We start from the raw sequence: 27,917 nt of genomic DNA on the forward strand, positions 1-27,917 counted from the left end.
CTGTATATTTTCTAGACTTCATACTATTAAAATGAAAAGCAAATTATCACTTAGTCATAATACTTACTAAGCCCTTGTTTGTATCTTGTGTTTACTGATCCAATACAATTTTAGGTGAGATGCCTAGAGCAAATTAGCTAATTGTATTAAATCACTTAAACACTTAAAAAGTCACAGTGTTTTGGGGAAAAGGTAACTCAGATGTTTAACTTTAGATTCTTCTGAACTCTTTAAAAATTTTGGGTGACTGACATGCACTACTTTAAAGCAATTAATAAAAAGTACAACTCTTAGCTTTACAAGTTTTGTTTTTGCCAACTTCATAAAAATACCTGGAAAGTACACCAGCAAAAAGTCTAACAGAAAAAGCTTAACACCAGATGCAATAAAGGACTAGTCAACTGCATCACAAAACACTCTTCAAGATGACCCATCACTAATTTAATCTAATGAGTGAAAGAACTCTCAAATCTGTCTCTGATGGGCACCACACTGTGTTTTCAGTGTAATCATGTTTTCACTGTCCTAACATCTGCACATCATTTGAAATCAGGCTATTTCTAAACACATTCAATTTTCTAATGCAAAGCAATAACTTGCTTGCTAATAATGCAAAATATGTAGTAATCCCTTTCATCCTATACTTTGTAGTGCTGAACATCAGGCATGTGCTTTCAACACTTGAAGACTGACTAAGAAGCCACCATTAAAAGCCTTAAAACTACAGTACTACCTAATTTCAGCTTGAAAGCTTTAAAATCATTTCAAGTTTAATTACCAAAGATAGACTTATAAAGCACCAAATTTAAGCTTGTTTTAAATCCAGTACTTTTCCATAACCTCAATTTTCTTTTACCTCTACAATTTTCCATTTAAGCAAATTTTCTTACAAAATTTCCAGAAGTGTTAGGGGAAAAAAATTGGGTCCAGCTACAACTACCTTCAGTGGACTTTATTTCTAGAGAAACTGGAATTTAATAAACATAATAAGCTTTTGTTTCAGTTTTCTGTGGGCCAGCATTTGACAGGAGCATCTTTCTTTTCTGGTTACCTAATTTTATTACTATCTATTGTCTAAAAATAGACATACAGGAAAAAAAAGTTACAACCAAACACACCTGAATACTATACACTGTATCTCTTCCTCAGATTAAAAAAATAGAGGGCTAGAGAGATAGCTTAGTGGTTAACCAAAGAACCCATGTTCAACTCTATAGGACCCACGTAAGCCAGATGCACAAGGCACATGCATCTGGAGTTTGTCTGCAACAGTTGGAGGTCCCCTGATGCACCCATTTTCTTCCTGCCTTTATCTTTCTCTCTCTCACTCCCTCTCTCTAAAATAAATAAATAAAAATAAGGTATTAAAATATGCATCAAGCTATAAAGAGCCACCCACAACCACAGAGCCATGGGCACAGCTTTCCTTGTGGAGCTTCCGCTGCCTCCCAGCAGCATCTGGACACTGGCCACTTTCTCTGCTACAGCCTCATGGTTGCCATGACAGCAGTGCTACAGAGAGCACAGGCTCTTCATTATAGGAATTAACATTCGGAAAGAATTACATGTCATAGAAAGGACCTATCCACACAACTGTTTTATTTATAAATTTCCTGAAGACTGACATTGGTGAAACCATCAGATATGTACATTATTTCCTTTGTTTTCCTTGTAAGATTCATTTTTGTCCAATAAATCTAATCAAAATGAATTGATATAAATCACTGCCTTAAAGTGCCATCACTGAATTTCAAAATAAACAAAATGATGATATATTTTATGATGATAAAAACCTAGACATAATCTTAGAACCAGACTTCACATAATTTAGTAAGGTCAACAATTATTAAAAAGTATTCCCCAGGATGGCAAGACAGTTTAGTGTTAAGGTACCTGTCTACAAAGCCAAAGGACCAAGGTTCAATTCCCCAGTATACATGTAAAGCCAAATGCACAAGGTAGCATATCATGTGTATGGAGCTCCTTTGCAATGGTTGAAGGCCCTGGCACTCCATTCTTTATCTGCCTCTTTCTCTGTCTCTAAAATTAAATAAATAAAATTAAATATTATATAAAAGGTATTCCCCAAAAGGAAAAATTATGAATGAATTTTCAAAAACTGCCTCTAACATTTAGAATCCAATAGGTTAAATGCATTCATCTTAGATAGATGGATATAATGTTCCTGGTGAAAATCCTCCTTAACTTTTTTTTCTGTAGTAATTGCCTTTAAAGAAAGATACTTGCTCTGAATTAATGTGTCATATATAGACACGAGTCAGAAGTTAATCTGTTTTCTGTTTTCTTAATTACTTCCTCGAACAGAGGAACTTTTCTTAAAAACACATTTCCTTTCTCTTTAGGGTGACAATCACACTGCTTAAACTTTTGGTGGCCAATAAAAGGATGAAAATTTTGAGAAAGAAAGATATAAGATTCACCTTGCATTATAAGTGTCAGCTGCTCAGTGCTGTGCCAGGACCTGGAGAAAACGTTAGGAGTATGTTACATGGCTTAGACACATCAAATGTATAATTAGGTTTTGATTAACTTGTAATTGCTATGCAGAAAGTGTTCTGAATAAATACTCTAAAGGCCACTGTTCACATCATCCTCCTGCTGCCAACTAGAAGAGAAGGACAGGAAGTCTTTCCTGGAAATCTCCTGAAAGAAGAGTTTGGGTAAGAGTTGAAATACCCTTGGCCACCTACCCATTTTGCTGTTTACTGTCACCCTGGGATCCTCTTCTCTGTCTCTCTGCTAGCTCCTGAGTAGTCTCGGAACACACGCTGGTGACTGTGGGCTGCCGTGGGATATGAACTGCAGTTTTATCAGTGCTCAGTCCAGGGGAACACTGGTCAGCACTAACATGGGCATTAGCATGCAGTCCAGATGCAGAGAATGGGGGAAGAGTGACACTGGCCCCGGGTGGAGGGGAAGCATGTGATGAAGTGGCTGCATGGGCAGGGGTGAAGGCGGACGATGGTGATGGGATGGATGTGACTTTTGGTGAAGACATAGAACCAAAGGGCCGTGGTGCCTTATTGTAAGCCGTGTTGGTTGTGGAGGTGACTTTGGAAACAGCAGATGTAATGGGCACAGGCTTAACTACTTCTTTAGGTTCACCCTATGTGAGATAAAAATAGACATATACAAAACACACCAAATACATGCATAATATAGTCAGTGAAACCACAAAACTCATTTTTAAAAAGACAAAAACAATTATGTTAGCAACTCAAATGTTACATGTCTCAAGGAAAAACTGAGTTGATGTAGCATAGCATGCATGCTAACTGGTCTCAACATGCATAATGCAGATGCACACAGCAAGCATGTTTTCATACATAAAAATGAAAGAAGTTTCACCACTTAGGAAACAGAGCAAGAAAGTCATTAAAAACCCTAAAGGGTCACTTCATACATATTTCCAAGGAAAAGTTTTACAATATACCATAATAAACTGAAACAGTTCTTATTTTAAAATATACAAGGCCTCAATAATAATGTCATTTCCAAACATTTTTGATTTCTCTCCACAATGCAATTACTGGATTCATGCAAAAGCAACAAGCTTGAAACTTTCAATTAAAAAGAAAACAAAACAAGCAATGAGATGATTTTCATCTAGCTCAAAAATGTATATATTCTATAACTACTTTGAATAAAGAATTGGTGAAAACTTTACAAAAACACAGTAAGTCCATTCTCTTGTAATGCACTTGAGTCATTCCCTCACTCTCTCATGTTTTAATATATGTTTCAAGGATAGAATAAAATGCATTTTTCTAAAATAAAATGTTTAATAGCTTTCTGAGGAAAAAATATATATTTCCTCACTGCCAGTTGTCAAAGAAAACATGACTTGTAAGAAAGGCCAGTTCCTCCAAAAATCACCAGAATTTGTTTACAAATCTTTATTCAAAACCATATTCATGTTTATTTTTTAAATTGGAATAACCCTCTATGATATTCACAAATAAATCAATCTTCAAGTTAATTAGCTATGAATTTCAAAGAATGCCAAAATATCAAGGGGAAAATATCAAAATGTATAAATCAGATGAGGACAAATAATACTTTAGGGCAATTTGAGGGAAATATGGGGAAAAGGAGGGGGTGCCAATAATCTAATGCAAGCTTACACTGAAATGTATATTACAGATATTATTAAAAATATACTTATTTATCCTTTTTAAAATATATGAATAGGTAGAAAATTAAAATAAATATAAAAGAAGAAATTTGGGTATATGCTATTGATTATGTATAGCTTTAGAAATAATATTTTCTAATACAGGTAGAATTACAAACGATTCCATAGGTGTTTATTTTCACCTTCCCTTCATCTTTAAGGAAAAGAGCCTGAGGAAAACTGTGCTGAGAGTACAGATTAAATGTCATTGTACCCTAAAACAAAAACAGAAATTACGGTGGCTCAGGAAGGAGAGTGAAATGGTAACCACTGATGCTAGATTAGAAACGCACCTTCTGAACGGGAACTGGCTCAGACTTGGGTGCAGCAGATGCTCTGGAGGGAAAGAGAAAGAAAAACATGAACTTTTGCAAACTTAAAAATTTCATATTAATGCAATTTTTACTATTTACACATCTTGACATGCTAAATGATTGGAATTTATACTTCCATAATTCATAGTTTTGCTAGTCACAATGTTCTAATTAGTTCGTGTAAGTAAGTCAAGAGCTATAAAAGTCAATATCTTTACACATGAAGTTCTCTTCAGCAGTTTCTCTACAAGCTCAAACACTAATCTTAATTGCTAATAATACACCTAAGCTTTTAATCCTTATGCTAAGGCTATTCCCCACTTTAAAAGGCCAAGAACCATGGCCATGACTCCCTGATCCTTGAGAGGTTCTTCACCTCCCCAATCAGAATCTCAGTCTCCAGAGTTAACTCCTTTTTGTCCTAATGTCTACAAACATGTCCACAAAGTGCTGGGTCTCTTTTTGAAGATGAGGAATGTATTTGGGTTGAGCCCAAGTCACTGAGTAATTTATTTTGTATTTATATTCTTAAGTATTTACACAAGATAATTTAGTTGTCATGCTAAGAACTAAACAGAATTCTTCTATCAGGTGATATTTTCAGGAAAGACAATGACCATGTCCCATTGATGTCCGCATTTTAGCAAAGTGCTTAATATGTAATAATTGAGCAATAATAAAAGCAAAGTCACGCAAAGCCTTGTGCATACAATTCGACTAGTTATAAATTTCAGTGGATTGTTTTAACCTGTATGGTTTTTGCACTATGTGCCTTTTGATTATCATGGACTAAACAGTAACAGTAACTGTTTTGGATAATTAACTCATATAAAAGTAGAACTATTATGCTCATTATTCAAATTAAGATCTTCAAAAATAAAGTTAATCACTTAAGATAGAGCTGAGCCTCCAACCTTGTTATTACATATTGCAATATACTGACTATATTCAGGTATATTAACAAACTAGCTGAGAAATCCTTTCCTACTTGTTAGGACATTTAATAGGACAGAAGCAATTTGTTCTTCTGTTAGTACAACAACCCAAGGAGAAGACATCAAAGGGCAGAACTCAGGAAATATAAACATAATAGGTGAGTAGTAAGTGATAATTACATTCTATAAAGAATACATTTTACTTTAAAAAAAGGCAAGACTGGGGAGACAGATGGCTCAGTGGATAATTGCTTGCTGCATAAGCTTGAGGGCTGCAGTTTGGATCCTCACCACCCAAGTAAATGTTAGGTGAGTGATGCCAGTGCTTGGGAAGGCAGAGAGAAAACCCATGGAACAAGCTGGTTAGCTAGACTGGCATAATCAGCCTTCGTTTCAGGTGAGAGACTCTGCCTCAGTAAAACAAGATGGACAGCAATAAAAGAACACATCTCACATCAACTGCTAGTATCTATACACACGTGCATACATACCCACGCTCATGGAAAAACACACACACAGACACACCAGATTACAAATAGAAGACCTAGCACAGGATACTGGGTTTCTATAAGCATATCCTAATAATGTACTCAGATTAGCAACTAAATTTCCCAATAACAACTAATTTGGCTCCAGCAGGCACTGACAGAACTGCCTAGCCTAATGAAAGGCCACAATGGGTGCTAACATTGGGATGCTGCAGTACAGGTTATACCCTGTGCAGTTGTGTAACTTTCCAACATGTCATCTCAAACAACTTCTCTTTGAGCCGGTAGAGCTGTTATAACAAAGAAACAAGTTCAAGGACAAAATGGTAGAATTTTCCTTTTATGAAATTTCACAATAAGATGTAATCACAAAGAATCTGCTCACTAAAATCACCTAAGACATTACTGAAAGATTAGCAAGATAGAGAAGCTGTACCTTTTTTCATCTGGACACTTTAAAATACAAGAAACACTCCTGGCAACATAAAAATAATATGTAAAAAAATAAAAAGAACAAAAATACTTGCTTGGGGATATAACAAGACCCAGTACCACCACCAGCACAAAAACAACAAAAAAATGTATGTAACAGTTACTAGTTTTCTACACTTAAAATGAAATAAATATATACTAGATCTAAGAAGGCAACTCCCCTCTTTTTTTTTTTTTTTTTTTTTTTTTTTTTTTACTGGATTTAAGTAGTGCTAACCATAAAAACCCAAAACAATCTGTAGTTTCCTTAATCTGACATCCAATCAAGTTATTTTGTTGAGAGTGAGTCCTGTCATACTTTACTAATTGAAAGTACTATAAAGATCCTCTTTGAACATTTGAATGCACAGAAAAATAATTTAAATCCGAAACTGGAACACATGTTCTATTTGCCTTCTGGCAGTTTTGCAAGAGCAATGACATGAAGTAAGACAAGCATTTCAGGAAAACAGTGGCAACATGCCCACCAAATACCAGGGTGAGTCCTTTACACAAATATCCTTTTGTAGAGGAAAAAAAAAGTAGATTGGCTTGTAATTGTAAAGGTGCAATAAAAATTAGAACTCTTGTTTTTAAATACTAACTACCAAATGAGTAAGTGAACGATTAAGCTTTGAAAAGAAGATTCCTGACATTCCAATTAAGGATATCTGACTTCTGTTTGAATATTCATAGAAATTCACAATTTCAGGAAATTGTTCTGCTAACAAACATGATCATGTTAACATTTACTTTGTTGTTGTTTTTTTTTTTTTTGGAGTAAACAGGAATTATGTCATTTACAGGAAAGTATTTTGAAAATCATTTTAACATATAGAACGTATACATAAGTTAGTAAGCCAGAAAATATATCTATAATTATATATTCTTTTCTTTTTAAAATTTTATTCATTTGAGAAAGGTAGAGAAAGAGATGGACAGAGTGAGTGAGTAAATATGGGTGCAACAGGACTTCTTATTTCTGCAAACGAATTGCAGATGCAAGTGCCACTTTGTGTATCTGAATTTACAAGCATCTTTAACCATTAAGCCATCTCTCCAACCCCTGTAACTAATTACACATCCTTTCTTAAGAATTTTTTAAACTTTATTTATTTGTAAGGAGAGAAAGAGAGATAATGGATGCACCAGGCCCTTTAGCCACTGCGAAAGAACTCCAGATGCTTGCACCACTTTGTCCATCTGGCTTTATGTGGGTACTGGGGAATTAAACCGCAGTTGTTAGGATTGTAGGCAAGTGCCTTAACCATTGACCCATTTCTCCGGCCCCTGAACATATTCTTATGACACTTAACTTACTGTAGCTCATAAAATTTAAAATACATAATGAAACTTATAAAACAGATGAGTAATACATGAGCTTTAAAAAGGATATGTTGCTAAACAAAGAATTTTTTTTTAATTCTACCTGTTCCTTACAGTTGTAAAGACTTCCTTAAATGTTAGTATAAAATGCTAGTGAGAATATTTTACCATGTTGCTGGGAGCTCAATATATTAGTAGAGCTCTTTTATAAAATGCTCTGGAATTTCATAATTAAAATCCACAAACAAATCTCTTCACACAAAAATTAACTTTCAGAAAATCTATCAAAATAGTCAGAAATAGGAAAATGACTTGATGAAGTATAATGGTATATCCTACAGAATAATTTATATTAGAGGGAAACTGCAAACAGCCTGTCAAATATACAGTGAAGAAATATTTGTAATATTATCCCATAATGAAATATTATGTGATAATCTCAATCATTCTTACAAAACTGGTGTGGAGGTACATGCTTGTGAGCTCAGTAGTTGAGAGGCTGAAGCAGGAAGACTCAAAAAGTTCAAGGAGAAAAAAATAATTAAAATAATTCTCAGAAATAACTGCATTACATAGTAACATGTTTCTAACTACATAGTTCATGTAACAAAAAACTTCAAGATTTTTAAATTTCTCTCTAAATATTTATTTTATTTTGTGTATGTATCTCATTTTATGCAATGTACATTCTTTTTTGCAATTTTTTTTTTTATTTAACAAAGAAAAGGAGGGAGAGAGTGAGGGGAGAGGGATGGGGGAAAGAATGGGCATACTAGGGCCACTAACCACTGCAAATGAACTCCAGACACATGCACCACCTTGTGCATCTGGCTTTGTTACTGGTATTATGTTATGGCACTGGGGAATTGAACCTGGGTCCTTAACCACTAAGTCATCTCTCTAGCCCAGTATACATTCTTTATAAGGAAAACTTTCTCAAATCACATTTTATAGAAAACTTTCTTTTTATGTGTGTTTAAGTATGTGTTGCTGTGTGTCAGGGCTAGAAAATAAACTAAGGTTTTGCCCTCAAGAACACTGTCCACCTTTCTTTTTTTTTTTTTTTAATTTTTATTAACATTTTCCATGATTATAAAATATATCCCATGGTAATTCCCTCCCTCCCCACCCCCACACTTTCCCGTTTGAAATTCCATTCTCCATCATATTACCTCCCCATTACAATCATTGTAATTACATATATACAATATCAACCTATTAAGTATCCTCCTCCCTTCCTTTCTCCACCCTTTATGTCTCCTTTTCAACTTACTGGCATCTGCTACTAAGTATTTTCATTCTCACGCAGAAGCCCAATCATCTGTAGCTAGGATCCACGTATGAGAGAGAACATGTGGCACTTGGCTTTCTGGGCCTGGGTTACCTCACTTAGTATAATACTTTCCAGGTCCATCCATTTTTCTGCAAATTTCATAACTTCATTTTTCTTTACTGCTGAGTAGAACTCCATTGTATAAATGTGCCACATCTTCATTATCCACTCATCTGTTGAGGGACATCTAGGCTGGTTCCATTTCCCAGCTATTATAAATTGAGCAGCAATAAACATGGTTGAGCATGTACTTCTAAGGAAATGAGATGAGTCCTTTGGATATATGCCTAGGAGCGCGACAGCTGGGTCATATGGTAGATCAATCTCTAGCTGCTTTAGGAACCTCCACACTGTTTTCCACAATGGCTGGACCAGATTGCATTCCCACCAGCAGTGCAGAAGGGTTCCTTTTTTTCCACATCCCCGCCAACATTTATGATCATTTGTTTTCATGATGGTGGCCAATCTGACAGGAGTGAGATGGAATCTCAATGTAGTTTTAATCTGCATTTCCCTGATGACTAGTGACGTAGAACTTTTTTTTAGATGCTTATATGCCATTCGTATTTCTTCCTTTGAGAACTCTCTATTTAGCTCCATAGCCCATTTTTTGATTGGCTTGTTTGATTCCTTATTATTTAACTTTTTGAGTTCTTTGTATATCCTAGATATTAATCCTCTATCAGATATATAGCTGGCGAAGATTTTTTCCCATTCTGTAGGTTGCCTCTTTGCTTTTTTCACTGTGTCCTTTGCGGTGCAAAATCTTTGTAATTTCATTAGGTCCCAGTGGTTAATCTGTGGTTTTATTGCCTGAGCAATTGGTGTTGTATTCAGAAAGTCTTTGCCAAGACCAATATGTTGAAGGGTTTCCCCTACTTTTTCCTCTAGCAGTTTCAAAGTTTCCGGTCTGATGTTAAGGTCTTTAATCCATTTGGACTTAATTCTTGTGCATGGCGAGAGAGAAGAATCTATTTTCATCCTTCTGCAGATATTTATCCAGTTTTCAAAACACCATTTGCTGAAGAGGCTGTCTCTTCTCCAATAAGTATTTTTGGCATTTTTATCGAATATCAGGTGGCTATAGCTACTTGGGCTTACATCTGGGTCCTCTATTCTGTTCCACTGATCTACATGTCTGTTTTTGTGCCAGTACCATGCTGTTTTTGTTACTATGGCTCTGTAGTATAGGTTAAAATCAGGTATGATGATACCACCAGCCTCTTTTTTGTTGCTCAGTATTATTTTAGATATTCGAGGTTTTTTGTGATTCCAAATGAATTTTTGGATTGTTTTTTCTATTTCCATGAAGAAAGACTTTGGAATTTTGATAGGGATTGCATTAAATGTGTAGATTGCTTTAGGTAAGATTGCCATTTTCACGATATTGATTCTTCCAATCCAGGAACAAGGGATGTCTCTCCACTTTCTAGTGTCTTCTGCAATTTCTTGCTTGAGTGTTTTAAAGTTCTCATTGTAGAGATTCTTTACTTCCTTGGTTAGGTTTGCCCATTCTCTCTCTCTCGCTATCTGCCTCTTTCTCCCTGTTACTCTCAAATAAATAAATAAAAATAAACAAAAAATTTTTTTTAATGCTGAAGGTATTGTGCTGAAAGGGTTGCTCAGCAGTTAAGGGCACTTGCTTGCAAAGCCTGACAGCCTTGGTTCAATTCCCCAGTAAAGCCTGATGTACAAAGTGGTACCTGTATCTGAAGTTCATTTGCAATGTTTATAACACCCTAACATACCCTTACTTATTCTCTCTCTCTCTCTCTCTCTCTCTCTCTCTCTCTCTCTCTCTCTCTCTCTCTCTGCCTGCCTCTTTCTGGCTCTCTAAAATAAATTTTAAAAAATCATAAAAATGTGGGGGCTGGAGTGGTTGCTCAGTGGATAAGGCACTTGCCTGAAAAGCCTAAAGACCCAGGTTTGATTCCCCAGTTCTCACATAAAGCCAGATGCACAAGGGAACACAAGCATCTGGAGTTCGTTTGCAGTGGCTAGAGGCCCTGGTGTGCCTATTTTCTCTTTCTCCTCTGTATCTCCTCTTTTTCACTCACTCAAACAAAACATAAATAAAATTATAGTTTAAAATGTGAAGGTAGCTTTGAGAGACCATGGGAAACTGGAAAAAGAGCATGAAGAATAAACAGAGAAAAGGAAAAGAAGAAACCCTTCATAGGCAAAAGACAGCACACCATGTTGTGGAACTCTAGTACCACTGTTGTTCGTCTGGGTAATACCAATTCTCTGGGTGCCATGACAGCGGCGGGTTCTTCTGTTAATTGTCTCTGCCAGAGATATTTATGAGAAAGGTTTGACAGAGTCTGGCTATGCAGGCAACTGTAACGTCTAGTAACATCTGAGTACTCAGGAGTCCTGCAAGGGTCCCTGAAGTGCTGGTTATTTTAGTAGGCTCTTCCTGCCTTCAGATGCTTTTAGCCTACCTGTGGGTTCTCCCTTCCCTACTGAACAATCCTGAAGAAAGGGGAAGGTGTCTCCATGATGGTGAATGTCACTGTGTCTTAATCTTGCTCCTGGGAGTCAGAGGCCAGGTGTGACCTCTAGTGTAAAAGCAATAGTGTAGATAATGTCCAAAGTGTACAAAAAAGGAGGCATTAGTTAATCATTCACTGTTGACTGTTGATTCTAATAATAAATGCAGCATAATGAAAAAAAAATAAATAAAAAATAAAATAAAATAAAATGTGAAGGTAGAAGTTATACTGTATGTTAGTGACAAAACTATTCAGATCTTTGAAATGTCTAAAGAAGAAAATGCTATGGGTTGTTGAATATATGTATTTGAAGAACTAATTATTTAGGGAAAAAATTCTCAAGAATGGAGTTGAGAGTAAAGTTTGGAAAATGCTACTGTAAAGAAATAAACTAATTAAAGCTGGGCATGGTGGCACATGCCTTTAATCCCAGCACTCAGGAGGCAGAGGTAGGAGGATCACTGTGAGTTCAAGGGCACCCTGAAACTACATAGTGAGTTCCAGATCAGCCTGGGCTACAATGAGACCCTACCTTTAAAAACAAAAAACAAACAAAATAAATAAATAATTAAAGAGCAAATCCCTGCAATCCCTGAAATGTTTACTTAAGTCTCCTCAAGTAGCTAAAATTAAGAGGAAATATTTACAGTCCTTAAAATTCTTTAAATGTTTGGTTACATAAATTATCATTCTTATAAAACTAGTGCTCTTGTGACTTTACATTTAATAAGATACTCAAAGATTATGATCATAATTTTTGACCAATATTTAAAGAAAAAAATCTGTTAGCCTTGATCAGATTTTCCATATACCCTGGGGGAAAGCCCTAACATATTAAGAAAAAGCATTTGTCAGAATTAAACTTCTTGTATTATCTTACTTTGCATTAGATAAATACAGAGCATTTGGGATTTTAGCAATGCCACAAGTTGCAATAAAAAGTAATTATAAAGACATTTAAATAAACCAACAGTTAAAATATGTGGAACAATTATAAAATTATTCCTACATTTTCTCTTCCATTCACAATGAGATAGTGCATCTCTCTGAATTTCAAGGATCACAAGTCATTTTTGTGTGGTATGTGAGTTTCTATCCACCTGAGATCCTGGTAATTGCTTAGTTCCATGAGCTTCACAACTGGCTCATTGTTCTTTCCCTGTGGTGCCTCACACAGGAAGGAGTAAGCTTGGATGGTAAGACATCAATGCCTTGCCTTAAGTACTATCCCAAACATAAAGAATTTAAAGAACATAACTGTCTGTGTGGCTAGAACAAACTTTTGAAAGTTGAACTTTGTTTTTATCAAAGTAATATCCATAGTAAAATTCCTTCAGCCTTTTCAACTAGTTTCAGTGTTCACAGTTTAACAGCTGAAAGGAGTCTGAGTTACACCAGATGTACTAAAAACGAGAATTGTGGTGTTCTAGTTAGGATAATGAATGGAAAGAAATAATACATTAACAGTAGCTCTATCATGGATTAAGTCCAAAAGAATCAAGCAAAACTGCAACTTATGAACAATGACTAGAATTACACTTAAATTATGTTTTAACTAAGTAGTACAATAACACATTTTTCTAATAGAGCTTTACATATATTTTTAATTTAATAAAGAAGCCAGTAAATTTATAGTGTCGAGGGAAGAAGAAATTAGGCAACAGAGCTATACCAATAAAGATGAATTTATATTACTCTTTATTTCTTAGTGACTCATTCAACTCCATCTAACATATTTAACTCATCATCATCCTTACAGAGAGGAGGGTTTTGCTTCACTTTCTATGAGATGAGCGCTATACAAGTTTCCCACAGCATAGCCATCCTTGGAACCCCGTGACCTAAGGACCTATAAACACTAGGATACACCATTAATCACCTTAATTGCTAAGTTGTCAATTTGTAATAACAAAGCAAGTCCAAGGGTGAAAGAACCAAAGCACTCAAGAGATGTATCTTTAAATAGCTCCCCCTACTTTATTGTACTTTCAGTCAATTATCCCAAAACATCAACCTTAAAGATTTTGATCACTTGTAGCAATATAGTGCTAAAATCACTAGAGAAAATGTAAATGTTATTGTAGTTCCTGTAAATCAAAGTATGAAACGGTTATGTATTAGCACAGACTTTTATAGCTAATCAAAGATTGTTCTCACTACCCACCCATGTATCACACAAATATTCTCACTTTATCTTTCTCTTCACATCTCTTACTATGGGAACTACTAAGCAGATTCCTGCCACCCTTCACAGGCAACCCAAATTGGGATGAGCTTTTCTAAATACAAGGAAGCAAGGAAAAGAAAAAGGGCATAGAAGAGCTGCTCCGTTCAAAGTGAGTACCTGGGGCCTGTATTTGTACTTGCTTTAAATCTAGTTCAGCTCTGAGACACCCAGGACAGGTAGTTGCCACATGATAACCTCTTCTCTTCCTAAGGATGAGTACTTTGGTTGCATTGACCCTTTTTAGGAGGCTATAGCAACTAGTACTAGTTTGAGGAGAAATTAGCACAACCAGTTTTAAGTCAAGCAAGAGATCTAATAGATAGCTGCAAGGAAATAGGGAAGGAGGAATAAGAGGAAGGGAGGGAGGGAAAGAGGGATAAAAGGAAAGGAAGAGAATTTGTTCTGCTGAGCTCTCTAACCAAATGGGTATGCTATTTTTACTACAGGGGTCAAAAAAAAAAGCCAGGGACAGGGTTAGTGAAGTAAGTGGACCAAATGAATGAATGATAATCCTACAAATGATGAAAACATTAAGGTCAATGTTACAGATATAGTTTACTTGTTTTTTACTCCAAGTTCAGAAGTGAACTAAAGGCCTTACATAAAATATGTAGTTTAGGTTTAAGAAAGAAAACGATTAATAAGTTTAATACCCACCAATATTCTCCATTCCTTACCCTCTAATGTATCAGCCTCATCAGGACATTGCCAGGCAGAGTGGTGCACACCTTTAATCCCAGCACTCGGGAGGCAGAGGTAGGAGGATCACCATGAGTTCAAGGCCATCCTAACACTATATAGTGAATTACAGGTCAGCCTGAACTAGAGTGAGACCCTACCTTGAAAAACACCTGAACCACAAGACACTGGAGAGGGTAGGATCAAGACTAACCTAAATCTTCTACATCTTCCCTCCCTCTCTTTCCCCCTCTCCCCTCTATCTCTCTCCCCTCTAACTCTTGTATATTAGATACGTTTTTCCTCAATTTCTTAGTGGGCACTGACCTCTAACCCCCCACTTCCAGCTTGGGGCTACCATCCACAATGAGCTTTTGATCAGAGAAACCTACAAGGTTTCCCAAAACAATGACAGACTTCTGTCAGAGTACTTGATGACCCACCAAAGGCCAGTGGTAAGAACCTATTGCTGAACACTCCATACGCAGCTGACAGGTAAAATAGAATGGCATGGCTGGAAGCCAGGAGAGAGTCAGTCCCCAGACAGTCAGCGCATCTAGTGCCAGAAGGTGCTACATGGGCGACTGGGGGAAATGACCAATATCTGTCCAAGCAACTCATTGTCTAACCTAATTAGCAACAAATAACCTGATGTGATGCCCACATAAGTGCAATAGTGGCACACAGCCATGGTGGGGAACCAACTGCTCTTGATTTGGCTAACTGATCCCCTCAGTGGTACGAGACCCATAGCTAGAGCTGGGAAACAAGTCAGAACCATACCCAAACATAAGCCCACTCTCCAATATCAAGCTATCATCAATCATGGGCTACAAGAGGGCCTACACCTATCAAGCTCTCTATCAAAAAAGTGTTATCTCAATTTTCCGGGTGCTAATTTACTCTCCGTTGGAGAATCTGCTTCTCTTTTTCAGATAGATGCAGATCCCAAGGAGAGAGCTGCCCCAACATACCTCAAAAGGGGCCTGGCTGAAATTAAGGACAATTGGCAAAACAAGCAAGGGTGAAGTTTTCATGTGAACCGGATATGTGCACAAAGGGGAAGGAGACCAACACAGAGAAAAATCAACTCCTACCAAATCAGAGAGCCAGAGCCTCAGAGGCCCCTAACACCTCAGCACTGAAGCAGACCAAAAATGAACCCAACATGGCTCAGGGAAATTTTGCAGAAGAGGGGGCGGAAAGAATGTCAGAGTCACATGTTGGTCATGATATGCAGACATTTATCGTACCAATAACTGTGGGCTAACTCCACAATGCACGACCCATTTACATCAACAAGGAGGGTTCAATGGGAGGGGGTAGATCATAGATGAGCCTAAACAATGGTACCAAACTGCCTGTATTTGCTGAAAAGAAAACTAATAAATTAAAACTAAAAAGAAAGAAAGAAAGAGGGAAGGAAAGAAAGAGTAAATGGGTCCTTAATCAATATTTCTTCTTCTCTTACTTTGTATGACTGAAGTTCAATTCTACCTTCTGAAAGCCCCATAAGTTTTGCTACAATGTGTTATCATCATCATTCACTTCTAGAAATTTTGCAAATTCATGTTTTATTTTATCCACTATCCATTTATTGTTTAAAAGTGTGCTGTTCAATTTACAGGCACCAATGGGATTCTTGGTGGGTCTTTTGTTGTTAAATTCTAGCAATATAGCATTGTGATCTGATATCATGCAGGGAATTATGTCATTCTTGCTAAATATGTGGAGGCAGGCTTTGTGACCCAGTATATGATCTATTTTAGAGAATGTTCCATGGGCTGCTGAGAAGAATGTGTAGTCTGTGGATTTGGGGTGGAATGTTCTGTAGATGTCCATTAGATCTAAGATCTATGGTATTGTTGAGCTCTCTTACTTCCATGTTGAGTTTCTGTTTGGATGATCTGTCTATTAGTGATAATGGTGTAATGAAGTCCCCAACTATGATGGTGTTGGTGGTTACTTCTGTTTTATTGTCAAGTAGGTTTTGCTTTATGAACTGTGGTGCCCCTGTGTTTGGTGCATACAGATTTATGATTGTAATATCCTCTTGATGGATCGTTCCTTTGATATGTAGGAAGTGGCCTTCTTTATCTTTTTTGATTATTTTTGGATTGAAATCTGTTTTATCTGATATTAATATAGCTATGCTGGTTGTTGCTTATTTCTGTCTGCTTGGAATATTGTTTTCCACCCTTTCACCCTGAGGAGGTATCTGTCTTTAGTGGTGAGATGGGTTTCTTGAAGACAACAGATTGAGGGGTCTTATTTTCTAATCCATACTGTTAGCTTGCTAAGGCCATTAGTATTTAGGGTAATGACTGTGAAATTTGATTTGATCCCTGCCATATTGTGTTGCTATATGTGGTTTGGTGTTTTCATGGACTTTGAAGTTTTTTGTGCCTTCTCTGAAAGTTAAGCTACTGAGTGACCAATTTAGTTAGATTTCGTGACTTTTATATGCTATTTGATAACTCTTACTGAAATCATCTTTTCCTTTGTCCATCCATCAAACATTTATTGTGCTTTAGGCACAGTTTAAGGAGTTTAAAATACAAAATTGTATATCACAGAAGGTCTCTACTTATACTCTACATTTGAATAAAGGAATCAGATCATAAGTCAATAAATAAGAAGTCTATGTCCACTACCAGTGAAAACAGGAGCTAAGTAACAGTATGAGTATTACCACCCCCAATTTGTTGCCTTGTAAATAGTTAATACCTACATATTTAAAAACCTCTAAGAAGATAAATTTAAATACTCTATGAATAACTATAAGCTAAAAATAACAGCAGCTATTTGAGTTTTTAAATAGCACTTTTACTCACCAATTCTTATTCTTTATAGATGAGGAATTGAAAACACAGATGGGGGTTGGAGGGATGGCTAAGTGGGTTAAGGTGTTTGCCTGCAAAGCCAAGGATCCCAGGTTGATTCTCCAGGACCCACATAAGCCAGATGCACAAAGGGGTGCATGCATCTGGAGTTATGTTGGCAGTGGCTGGAGGCCCTGGTGTGCCTATTCTCTCTCTGCCACTTTCTCTCAAATTAATTAATTAATTAATTAAATAAAACCACAAAGGACTAAGTTAGTTTTCACAATCATCTAGTTGGGAGTAGGACCCTAGGAATCAACCTAAGGCTTCTTTCAAAATTTTGCTATTTACACTTCTAAAACCAATACCAACCCTAAAACGATGACTTTTCAATAACACCACCCTTCTAATCCCTCACTACAGAAGTCATTTCATGTGCCTCTTTCTTCTTGAAAGAATAACCAGAATCCAAAATTATTAAGAATAGTGTGCTGGTGGTCAACTTCCTAGAGAGTTGTTGGTTATTGTGGCCCCTGAGCCCTCACAACAAGACAGGCTATTGCCAAGGCCCTTGGTTTCCCACTAGAACTAGAATGTATGCTGTGACCCTACTGCTGAAGACATCACAAGAATCAGTTGCAAGACAGAGAAATCAAGCTGACACTAAGCATGAAGCTTCCTCCATGCTTCTGCTAGCTGCCATAGTGCTGCTATGTGCTGTGCAGGATGCTCATGGACCCTAAAAGCAGCCAGGCAAGATTACCACCTGTGCAATACTGCCATGACCATACTGTGTTAGGTAACTAACTGTTCTCTGATTAGATCTGAGGTCCACTCCGCAGGAGGGACTCATGACTAGTATGGAAACCCTAGTGAAAAGTTTATGGTTGGGGAGCAGCAATTATTGTTGCTTGGCTAAATAGTTATGCTGTGCCTATCACACTGCCCTCTTAATACTTATGCTTGTGACCTCACAGTAGGACTGCTCTCTCTCACTCTATCAGATAAGTTTCTTTTCACAGATGGTGCCAAGTACTAGACTCAAAGCTCAACCAAGTGTTGAGAAGCCACAGTTAAATGTTCGGCGTTAAATGAGACATCTCTGTGCAGAAGAGGTGGCAGAAAGAACACAAAACCAGATGGCAGGGAGGAATGCTTTGAAACAGTAATCTGGACAAGAAGTGGCTGTTAACTGATGACATCATAGAGGCTATTGTTATCTGCACACTGGGCCCATCAACATGTCATTATGGATGGCAAAGGAGGGCAAATGACAGGACAGGTTGGAGGGAGAAGGTGGTTCATTGAAAGGGGTACAAAGGAGGGAAAGAAGAGCAAGTAATTGTGGTCAAAATACGTTAAATACATGTGTAAAATTGTTAATAATAAGGAAAAAATCCAATTAATCTTTGTACCTTTGTTCAAACTCAAGAGAGCCTCAGGATAATTTAAGGAGGAAATTTTTTTTAATTTTTTTGTTCATTTTTTATTTATTTATTTGAGAGCGACAGACACAGAGAGAAAGACAGATAGAGGGAGAGAGAGAATGGGCGCGCCAGGGCTTCCAGCCTCTGCAAACGAACTCCAGACACATGCGCCCCCTTGTGCATCTGGCTAACGTGGGACCTGGGGAACCGAGCCTCGAACCGGGGTCCTTAGGCTTCACAGGCAAGCGCTTAACCGCTAAGCCATCTCTCCAGCCCAAGGAGGAAATTTTTATATTAAAAAATTCTTAAAAAGATTATATAATATCTTTGGTGTGTTCAAGGTTAGATAAATTTCAGAATAATTTATTACAAAGAAAATTTCACTGAAGTGAAATATTTCAATAAAGGGTTTATGTAATGGATAAAATATATGTCTCTTTGTTTAAAAATGTTAATATTTAATATAAAGGCCTATCCAGTAAATAATTTGGGCTTTATAAGCCACATAATCTTCAATTCAACAACTCAGTTCTGTCACTGTAGAAAGACAGATAAATGATAGCCTAAAGAAGAGGGCTATGGTCCATTGAAACAATGTAGGACATTGCCAAACACCTGACTACCTGACAGAGCTAAAAGGTAAGATCCTATTGCTGAAGGTGCCATAGGATGCAGTCACAGAGCATCGCAACATCATGCTGGAAAAGAAAGGGAACTAGATCCCACAGGCTACTCCCCATAGTACTGGAAAGCTCTACAGGAGCCGCTTCAGGAAAATGGTCACCAACAGCATGAGTAAGTAGGGGACCTTGCAGAGTACAAATCCACCAGTCATGAAGTACAAACTTGTGCAATAGTGGCATGCAACTTCTGCGTGTATCCAACCGCTCTCTGATTACACATGAGGCCTTCATAACCACACAGTGAATATCATAACTCAACTGAGTGCAAGCTCCAGGGTAACAGGAGCAAGGGCAAGGGCTAAGAGTATAACCTGTTATAATTTATATAAAATAAAAAAATTAAAGTAAAAATAGAGTGTAGGTGGCCTTTAGATTTTAAGACAAATCTGTCAGTCTCTGGTTTAGATCAATTTGTAATATTTTTTACTGTTTGTTGTAGGGTTATTTTTTTTGGACATTAGGTGTCATTATGCTTTACAAGGTGGCCTTATAGTCTTAGTCCTCATGCCTCAGTCTCAAATTCGGGAATTATAGGTGTGAACTATCACACCTGACTTTTAATTTATTTATTTATTACTTTTGATTGTACCAACCCTTCTATTAAGTAATCATACGTAATTGTGGCCCTTTGGGTCTAGTCTCTTAAGCTTCAAAATCATTCTGCATAATGATGAAAACCTTAATCACAGTATGCTCAGATATTGACAGGTACTGAGAATGAGAAACTTTCAACATGACTTCTGTCATTAGGGCACTCTATTTCCTCTACCTCAACTTTAATACTGCTAGAAATGAATCAAACATCTAAATTTCTAATCTACTATTCAAATGAAATTCATACTTGTCAAGCCACTGATTCCAGAAGTCAAGTGAAGTGGCAGGTTTGATATTATTGGCAGGGTAACATTTTAAGTGCTATTTTCAACTGTGCTAGCCTGTATCACAGTTCACTTTTACTAAGACAAAAAAAAATTTTTTTTAAAGCATAATATGGGCTGGAGAGATGGCTGAGCGATTAAGTGCTTGCCTGTAAAGCCTAAGGACCCCGGTTCGAGGCTTGATTCCCCAGGACCCACGTTAGCCAGATGCACAAGGGGCGCACATGTCTGGAGTTCGTTTGCAGTGGCCAGAGGCCCTGGCGTGCCCATTCTCTCTCTCTCCCTCTCTCTCAAATAAATAAATAAACAATTTAAAAAAAAAAAGCATAATACTTTATTAGCAGAAAATTAAACCCAACCTCAGTGCTAAACAATGGATTAGCCTGTGTAAGTGGTGTATGGACTGTGAAAGTATACCAACTTTAAAAAAAAAAAAGAGTACTACACAACATAATCAAGTACCTCATTTTTCCCTCAATCATTTCAAATTGTGAGACATGCTCTCTGAGGGTCATATTTATATGCACACTGCCCTGACCTCATATTAGAGATATAATTTTGCTGCTAACTTTTTCCAGACATCTCTTTTTGCTATTCTTGTCTAGGCTAAATATATTTCATTGTAAACCTTTCTGTAAAAGGGAATTTGTTTGGTATTTCAATAAAATTTAAGAGAATAAACATTCCAGCATTCAACACAACCTTATTAGGAATACATTTAGTCTGCTATCTTTTGTGGAAACATAAAATGAAGACTTTTCATTTGTTACACTCTCAACTTACTTTTTTTTCTATTAACATTCAAACAATAATTTTGAATGAGTAGATTTTCTTTTTAGTTTAGAGATGTTTAAAGTCAAGGATTTAAAAAAGTGAATGAACAAGGACTGGTTAGATCACTCAGTAAAATGTGTTTTTCCCTCAAGCCAGAGGACCTAATTTTGATTTTCAAAGCCTGAATAAAAATGCCATGTGTGGTGTGGCATGTAATTCCAGCACTGGGGAGGTTGAAACAGAAGGATTCTTGGAGGTAACTGGCCAACCTAACTGGTAAGCCACAAACCAAAGACAGCAAACACAGGTAAAAGGCATATCAGAGGAATCACACCCAAGAATGTCCTTTGGCCTCTACTCCCACGCATGCGCACAAGCATGCAAACACATACAACATACACATACCACACACACATACATGCAGCATGCATGCACACACACACACACAAAAATCAATCAACAAATATGGATGCTGTAGCTGTAAATAGACCAGGCTATTCTTGTTAATTAATTTTGAGTTTCACATTTTCAGATGCAATGTTAAGTACAATCTTGTTCCACTACCTCATTACTGGATGTCAAATAGATCCAAGCACAAACAACACCTCAATCTAATAGAAATAAATTAAAAATCAGCTAATTTTCCAAATATTAATTTGTTAAAGTTCTTGAGTTATTTGTTACCTATTATATATCTGCATTATTACAAATATCAGAATAGAAACTCATTTAACTGTTTAACTGTTTCTTTTATTAAGAAATTATATTTTTGCTGGATGTGGTGGCGCATGCCTTTAATCCCAGCACTCGGGAGGCAGAGGTGGGAGGACTGTCATGAGTTCTAGGCCACCCTGAGCTAGTGTGAGACCCTACCTCGAAAAACCAAAACAAAAAAAGGAAGAAATTATATTTTTGTTTATAGAAACTGGGTTGTTTACAAAAGAACAAAGCATTGTATTTTTTACTGATAATTTCAAGGAATTTGTTGTTAATTTAGAGCAAATCAAAATTCCAAAGCTTTTAATAGTAACAAATTACTACTATCTTTTTGGACAAAGGAACTGCATAAAAATATATTCTCATTTCTAATCCCTTTCCTACATTACACAAAAAATCTGCAACTATGGCAAATTAACCACACATGACTAATTAAAAAAATGGTAAACTTATTGTCCTAATTGGTGTGCCTTCTTGCCAGCATTGTTTTGAGTCTAGTTTATAAGGAAGTGGCCTAAAATAGTGCCTAATAGGACGCTGCCTTACAATGTATGATCACAGAAGCTCAAAACCCAACTGACCCTGTTCAGTGGACAATTCAGATCCTTGAAAAGTGTGGCAATATCAAATTAGTACACATATTTCTAAAAGCTTATTCCAATTTTGGTACCTATCTCATTGTAAACCAGAAACAAAAGGTCACATTAACACCAGGTCAGAACCCATAAATTGACTAGCACTACCCTAGACAACTATTTCCAAGTGTTATGTCACCATATATGGTCAGAAATTCATTTTATATTATGATCTACCTTTTATAAATATGAACCAAAAAATACTTCTTTCATCTACAACCCACTAAAATATATTCTGTTCTAATCCACTTCACTTACAAAACAAAAAGCCACAAAGGGTAGATGTGGAGATACTGGTGGTGATCCTATAAACTAAATGTGTAACTTCACTGGGGGTAAGCCCTATGCTAGATCCAAAGGCAGAGAGTTCTGGAAGATCCCATGGCTTGCTGGGTTATTTATAACAGACAAGAAAGCCAGCTAACTGTGGTCACACACTAATGTCCATTAAAATGTTCTGAAATTGCACATCAGTTAAACAATAGTAGACTAGTTGAAATTTCTGCAGACTATTGAATGCAGCAATATACTCAAGTACATAAAATAAATACATTTTGCCAATATTTACAATAATTAACCTAGTGTCCGGCTAGGTCATGTCTATAAAGCTCATCCTCACCAAATTTGCTTTTGACATATGACCTACTAAGGATACAAATGCTAACTACTCCAGCATATGTGTTCTTCCCAAAATGGCATCTTCTAAGTACTTGTACAAAACTGAAGCAGAAAAAATTAACTGATATTTCCTGATTGAAAACGAATGAAAACATAGACAGGCCAAACTAATTCTTTTGATAGTTAACTATTATGAGTTAGGATGTAGATTCTTTCATGGGAAACAAACTCTCTAATATTTTCCTAATGTGGGTTCCAAGGATTCCTGAAGACCTCAAACAGAATGGGAGTAGAAAATAACTGCCATTAATTTCTTTATTTTTTAAAATTCATAGAAGGATCTGAGAACTCTCCAAGGGTAATTAGTAAATAAAACAAACACAATACACTTTATGCTATTATCTCTTTTAAAAAACAGAATAAATAAAATGTGTAAGTTGGGTATCAAAGTTTATTTCTCTCAACTAAATCACATTTCTTCTAAACCCATTTTGATTTTTAACTGTTTTTGCTGATTTAAAAAAATGATCTTGGGCTAAAGAGATGGCTCAGCAGTTAAGGCCCTTGTCTACAATGCCTGACAACCAAAGTTTGATTCCCCAGTACCCACATAAAGCCAAATACCCAAAGAGGCACATGTGTCTGGAGTTTGTTTGCAGTGGCAGGAGGCCATGGCACACTCATTCTCTCCCTCCCTCCTTCCCTTCCCCCCCTCCATATATATATGTGTGTGTGTATATATGTGTGTGTGTGTGTGTGTGTGTGTATCTATTTCAAATTAATTAATTAATTAGCTATATTTTTAGGTGCTGGGGAATTGGCTTAGTGGTTAAGGTGCTTGCCTACAAAGCCAAAAAACCTAGGTTTGATTCCCCAGGACCCATGTAAGCCAGATGCACAAGGGGGCACATGCATCTGGAGTTCATTTGCAGCAAGCAGCTGGAGGCCTTGGTGTACCCATTCTCTCTCTCCCCCCACCCTTGCCTATTTCTCTTTCTCTCTCTCTCTCCCAAATAAAGAAAAAAAATTTCTTAAAATTATGTTTAAATAAAGGAACATAGACTTTATTGAAGATTTAACAATAAACACAATATAGTTTTTTAAACATTTATTGATTTAAGACAGGGAGGGAGGGTGTATATGTGTACCAATATACCAGGACCATCTACTGCTGTAAACAAACTCCAGACACATGAGCTGTTTTGTGTATCTGGCTTTACATGAGAACTGGGAAATCGAACGTGGGCCATCAGGCTTTTAAAGCAATCACCTTTAACTGCTGAGCCATCTCTCCATCCCCAAAATATAGTTTTGTGAAAGCTACCTCAGCATTTTAATTTTAGAAAATGTCAACTTTTGGCTACTACAAATAATGAAGGAAGTTTGACAGCAATGAAAAACGGGACAGGCCACTTGCAGATCACCCATTTACATATAGAAACACCTCGAAGTTCCCAGAATGAAATGAAGTACACTTATATTCTAAACAAGTATTCCACATTACAACAACCCAAGGTTCAGTAATAACTGTGTCTGTTTGCACAGTGCTACGTGTAGTAGAAAACAGTTATTCTAAACAAGGTAAATTCAGTGATTCCTTCTCCATATTTCTCTTCAGTGCTTAGGCTCACCATGGCATGCACTTAGGTGTATTTTCCATCAGAGGAAATGCTTTGGAGACACTGTAGGCCTTGTATGCCTCTAAAAGTGGTGCAGTGACTGACAATGAAGTCATCATAGATAAGACATGACCACAGACTGGCCAAAAACACAAGCATTATTCCTGATGCACACAAAGAAATCCAAAAACGTAAAACTTTGCTCCAAAAATGCTTCCAACTATTGAAGTTCCATGATCAAAAGTTATGATGGTACAAACAGCAAAAGCCAAAAGCACCTGTTGTATCTAAAACATGTCCTTCTCTTTCATTTGCATCACTAGTTATAACCCAAAGGCTCACTCACATATGGCAATAAAACATAGTAATGAGAGATCAAAGTAGCAGCTGTGCCCATGGACCACACCCAAGCCTGTGGTGAGCTGCATGCCTCAATTAATGATGGGATCCATATTACCAGAAAATGGAACTTACATTATAATCTTTGTTCCCATTTTGACATGCACAACATCTAAGGCCTGGCTGCTGCCACCCATGGCCTTGTTTTCAGTTGTCTGTCACATCAAATTGTAATTTAACGATTCACTGGCCAACTGTTTTCTAGAGAAAATGACCCCCGAGCAAATACCAGCATGTGCTTGTGATTTTGTGTCTATGAAAACAAGATGCAGCATGGCAAACTGCTATTGGCGTATTATGTGCTCTATGTTCTGAAGAAAAAGAGTGGTTCACATGGTGGGTATACATGAGTATGCCTGTAAGCAGACCATTACTTGGAGACAGCCTCGTTCAGCATGGTGTCTATCTGTGAGTTTGGCTGTGAGCAGACAGTTACTTAGAGATAGCCTGGTTCAGCATGGTGGGTATCCATGAGTTTGGCTGTGAGCAGAAGGCTGCTCAGAAGGAACATTTACAAAGGTAGAACAGCCTGGTAAACACAGATGATCTGTTTCAAGTAATTAAAACTTGCCTTTTCAGAAACATCCCAAATACCTGTCATTACCTAGGTGTCTGCTGTGGTAAATATAGCTCTATGATAAAAATCATAAGAAAATCACATCAGCTACTGACATTTGACAAATCCTCAATAATGATGTGAGAAAAAAAAGAATCACATATACCTTGACAGGTTATACAGAATTACTTTACATGGTATCAACAACAAAATCATAATCATATTTTTAATTTTCATAAAAAATAAGTTGCTACATGCCAAACTATCATAATTTTCTACTAGTATAATCAAAATCCTCAGTCTGTAATAAAAATTCATTTTCTTTAGTTTACCAAAGAGAAGCAGGTAAATATACTCAGAAACTCAACTATGTCATTGTTACACTGAAATGCTATAGGAAAACCTTTAACTATTTGCAGAGGTAAAACAGCAAAATATTTTTACTTAAAAAAACCTGAAAATCAAATTCTACTTACATAATACATTAATATATTTTACTGCTGTGCTAGAAAATAGCACCTCTTTTTACACAAAAATGAAACAGAAAACTGATTTGCCACCTACAATAGCAAACCAAACCTGAAAGGTCCAAATTTATTCCCACATTAGGTTAGCTTTATAATCTTTGGTTATACTTAAACTACTTAAAAGGGCATATGAAAAGCAAACAAGCCAGGGATGGTGGCACATGCCTTTAATACCCAACACTCGGGAGGCAGCACAAAGAGGATCACTGTGAGTTTGAGGCCAACCTAACACTACATAGTGAATTCCAGTCAACCTGGGCTAAACTCTACCTCAAAAAACCAGAGGACTTCCAGCCAAGATGGTGACCACCTAACTGTGCCGCACATCCCCAGGAAAGAAAGGCAATGCATTATGGGTTCACTGGGTCTTTTAGGGGAGAGCAATCACCAATAGATTGGCAGTGGAAGGGCGCAGAGGGGAAAAAACAGGGAATCGCTGATTCCCTCACAGGCGGGTAGCCCACCCCACCCCCTCAAGCAGCCACCGTTACCCACTCCCAGCTTCAGGAAACTCCCACACTTAACTGCAGGAAAAGGGTCCCAGGCCAACATGGTTCCACTTGCTTGACTGCACAGGGGTGATTACCCTACTAACCCTGCCCACAAGTGACCTTGGCCAGGCTACGCCTGCTGGCCCATTGGAGTTCAGGCTCCCTGATCAGTTTGCCTGCCAAACAGAGACTTATATAATATTCAAATGTCAAAACTGTAATAGTAATCATGCTATAACTCTTGAGCTAAGCTGTATATATGTTTCACTCCTGTGTTTCTGAAAATGTGTTGTATATGCCAGTATATATATATGTGTGTGTGTGTGTGTGTGTGCGCGCGCGCGCGCGCGCGCGCATGCGCACACACACACACATACACACACACAGAAAAATATATACAGCATGACAAAAACTTTTTTCTGAATTCTCTCATGATTGGTTAGTAATAAAGAATGATATTGCAATAAGAATGAGGACATTGAATGTGGATTTTTCAGAAATTATTCTTAAATAATCTCCCCAAGAATGATAATCACAAAGACAAAACAGAAACAGAGGTTTAAATTCTTTTTCTAAATGGAGTACTAGGGATCGTAGCCAGGCCCATGCATATATTAGGTAAGCATTTTACTACTGAGCTATAACCCGACAACAGGTCAAAAATCATCTACTCAAAGAAGAAATAGAAAATTTAAAAGTGATGACTTCAGAGTAAAATAAAAGTTTATTACTTAGAAATATAAATGCCGGGCTGGAGAGATGGCTTAGCGGTTAAGTGCTTGCCTGTGAAGCCTAAGGACCCCGGTTCAAGGCTTGGTTCCCCAGGTCCCACGTTAGCCAGATGCACAAGGGGGCGCACACGTCTGGAGTTCATTTGCAGTGGCTGGAAGCCCTGGCGCGCCCATTCTATCTCTCTCCCTCTATCTGTCTTTCTCCCTGTGTCTGTCGCTCTCAAGTAAATAAATAAAAAATGAACAAAAAAAGAAATATAAATGCCAAGTGAAATCATTGGTCACTGTGGTGAATGAAACCAAAGTAAAAGCAGAGAAAAAAAATCATACACGAAGATTTGGAAAGATAGCTTAGCCTTTAAAAGCACTTGCCACACAAGCACGAGGGTCTAAGCTCACCACAGTAATTCCCCAGCACACAGTTAAACACACTTTTAGTTTTGTTTCTTGGGAAGTAGATGGGGGGCTGGCCATGCATGCCTGTAACCCGACTCCAGTAGAGACTGGAAAATCTCTGGCAATCATGAAAGAGCAGCTCCAGGCTCAAGAGAGAGAGAGAGAGATTCTGTCTCAAGGAA

General features: G+C 37.2%; 1 protein-coding gene across 13 annotated transcripts in view; it reads right to left on the minus strand.

Annotated features, from left to right (window-relative positions):
• Window positions 1-27,917, minus strand: part of Pdlim5 (PDZ and LIM domain 5) — a 194,403-nt gene that overhangs the window by 82,292 nt on the left and 84,194 nt on the right. For 7 of the 13 annotated variants that reach the window (XM_045142934.1, XM_045142932.1, XM_045142939.1 and 4 more), the window contains exons 4-5: window positions 4,489-4,531; window positions 2,712-2,803 (exon numbers count right to left, since the gene is read on the minus strand). In XM_045142934.1, the coding sequence (XP_044998869.1) occupies window positions 2,712-2,803; window positions 4,489-4,531 (135 nt within the window). Of the gene's footprint in view, window positions 1-2,711; window positions 3,128-4,488; window positions 4,532-27,917 lie in introns of all 13 variants that reach the window. The other 6 variants (XM_045142930.1, XM_045142927.1, XM_045142928.1 and 3 more) reach the window with 1 other exon arrangement.

This window comes from Jaculus jaculus, chromosome 2 (genome assembly GCF_020740685.1).
Source record: "Jaculus jaculus isolate mJacJac1 chromosome 2, mJacJac1.mat.Y.cur, whole genome shotgun sequence".
Taxonomy (NCBI): domain Eukaryota; kingdom Metazoa; phylum Chordata; class Mammalia; order Rodentia; family Dipodidae; genus Jaculus; species Jaculus jaculus.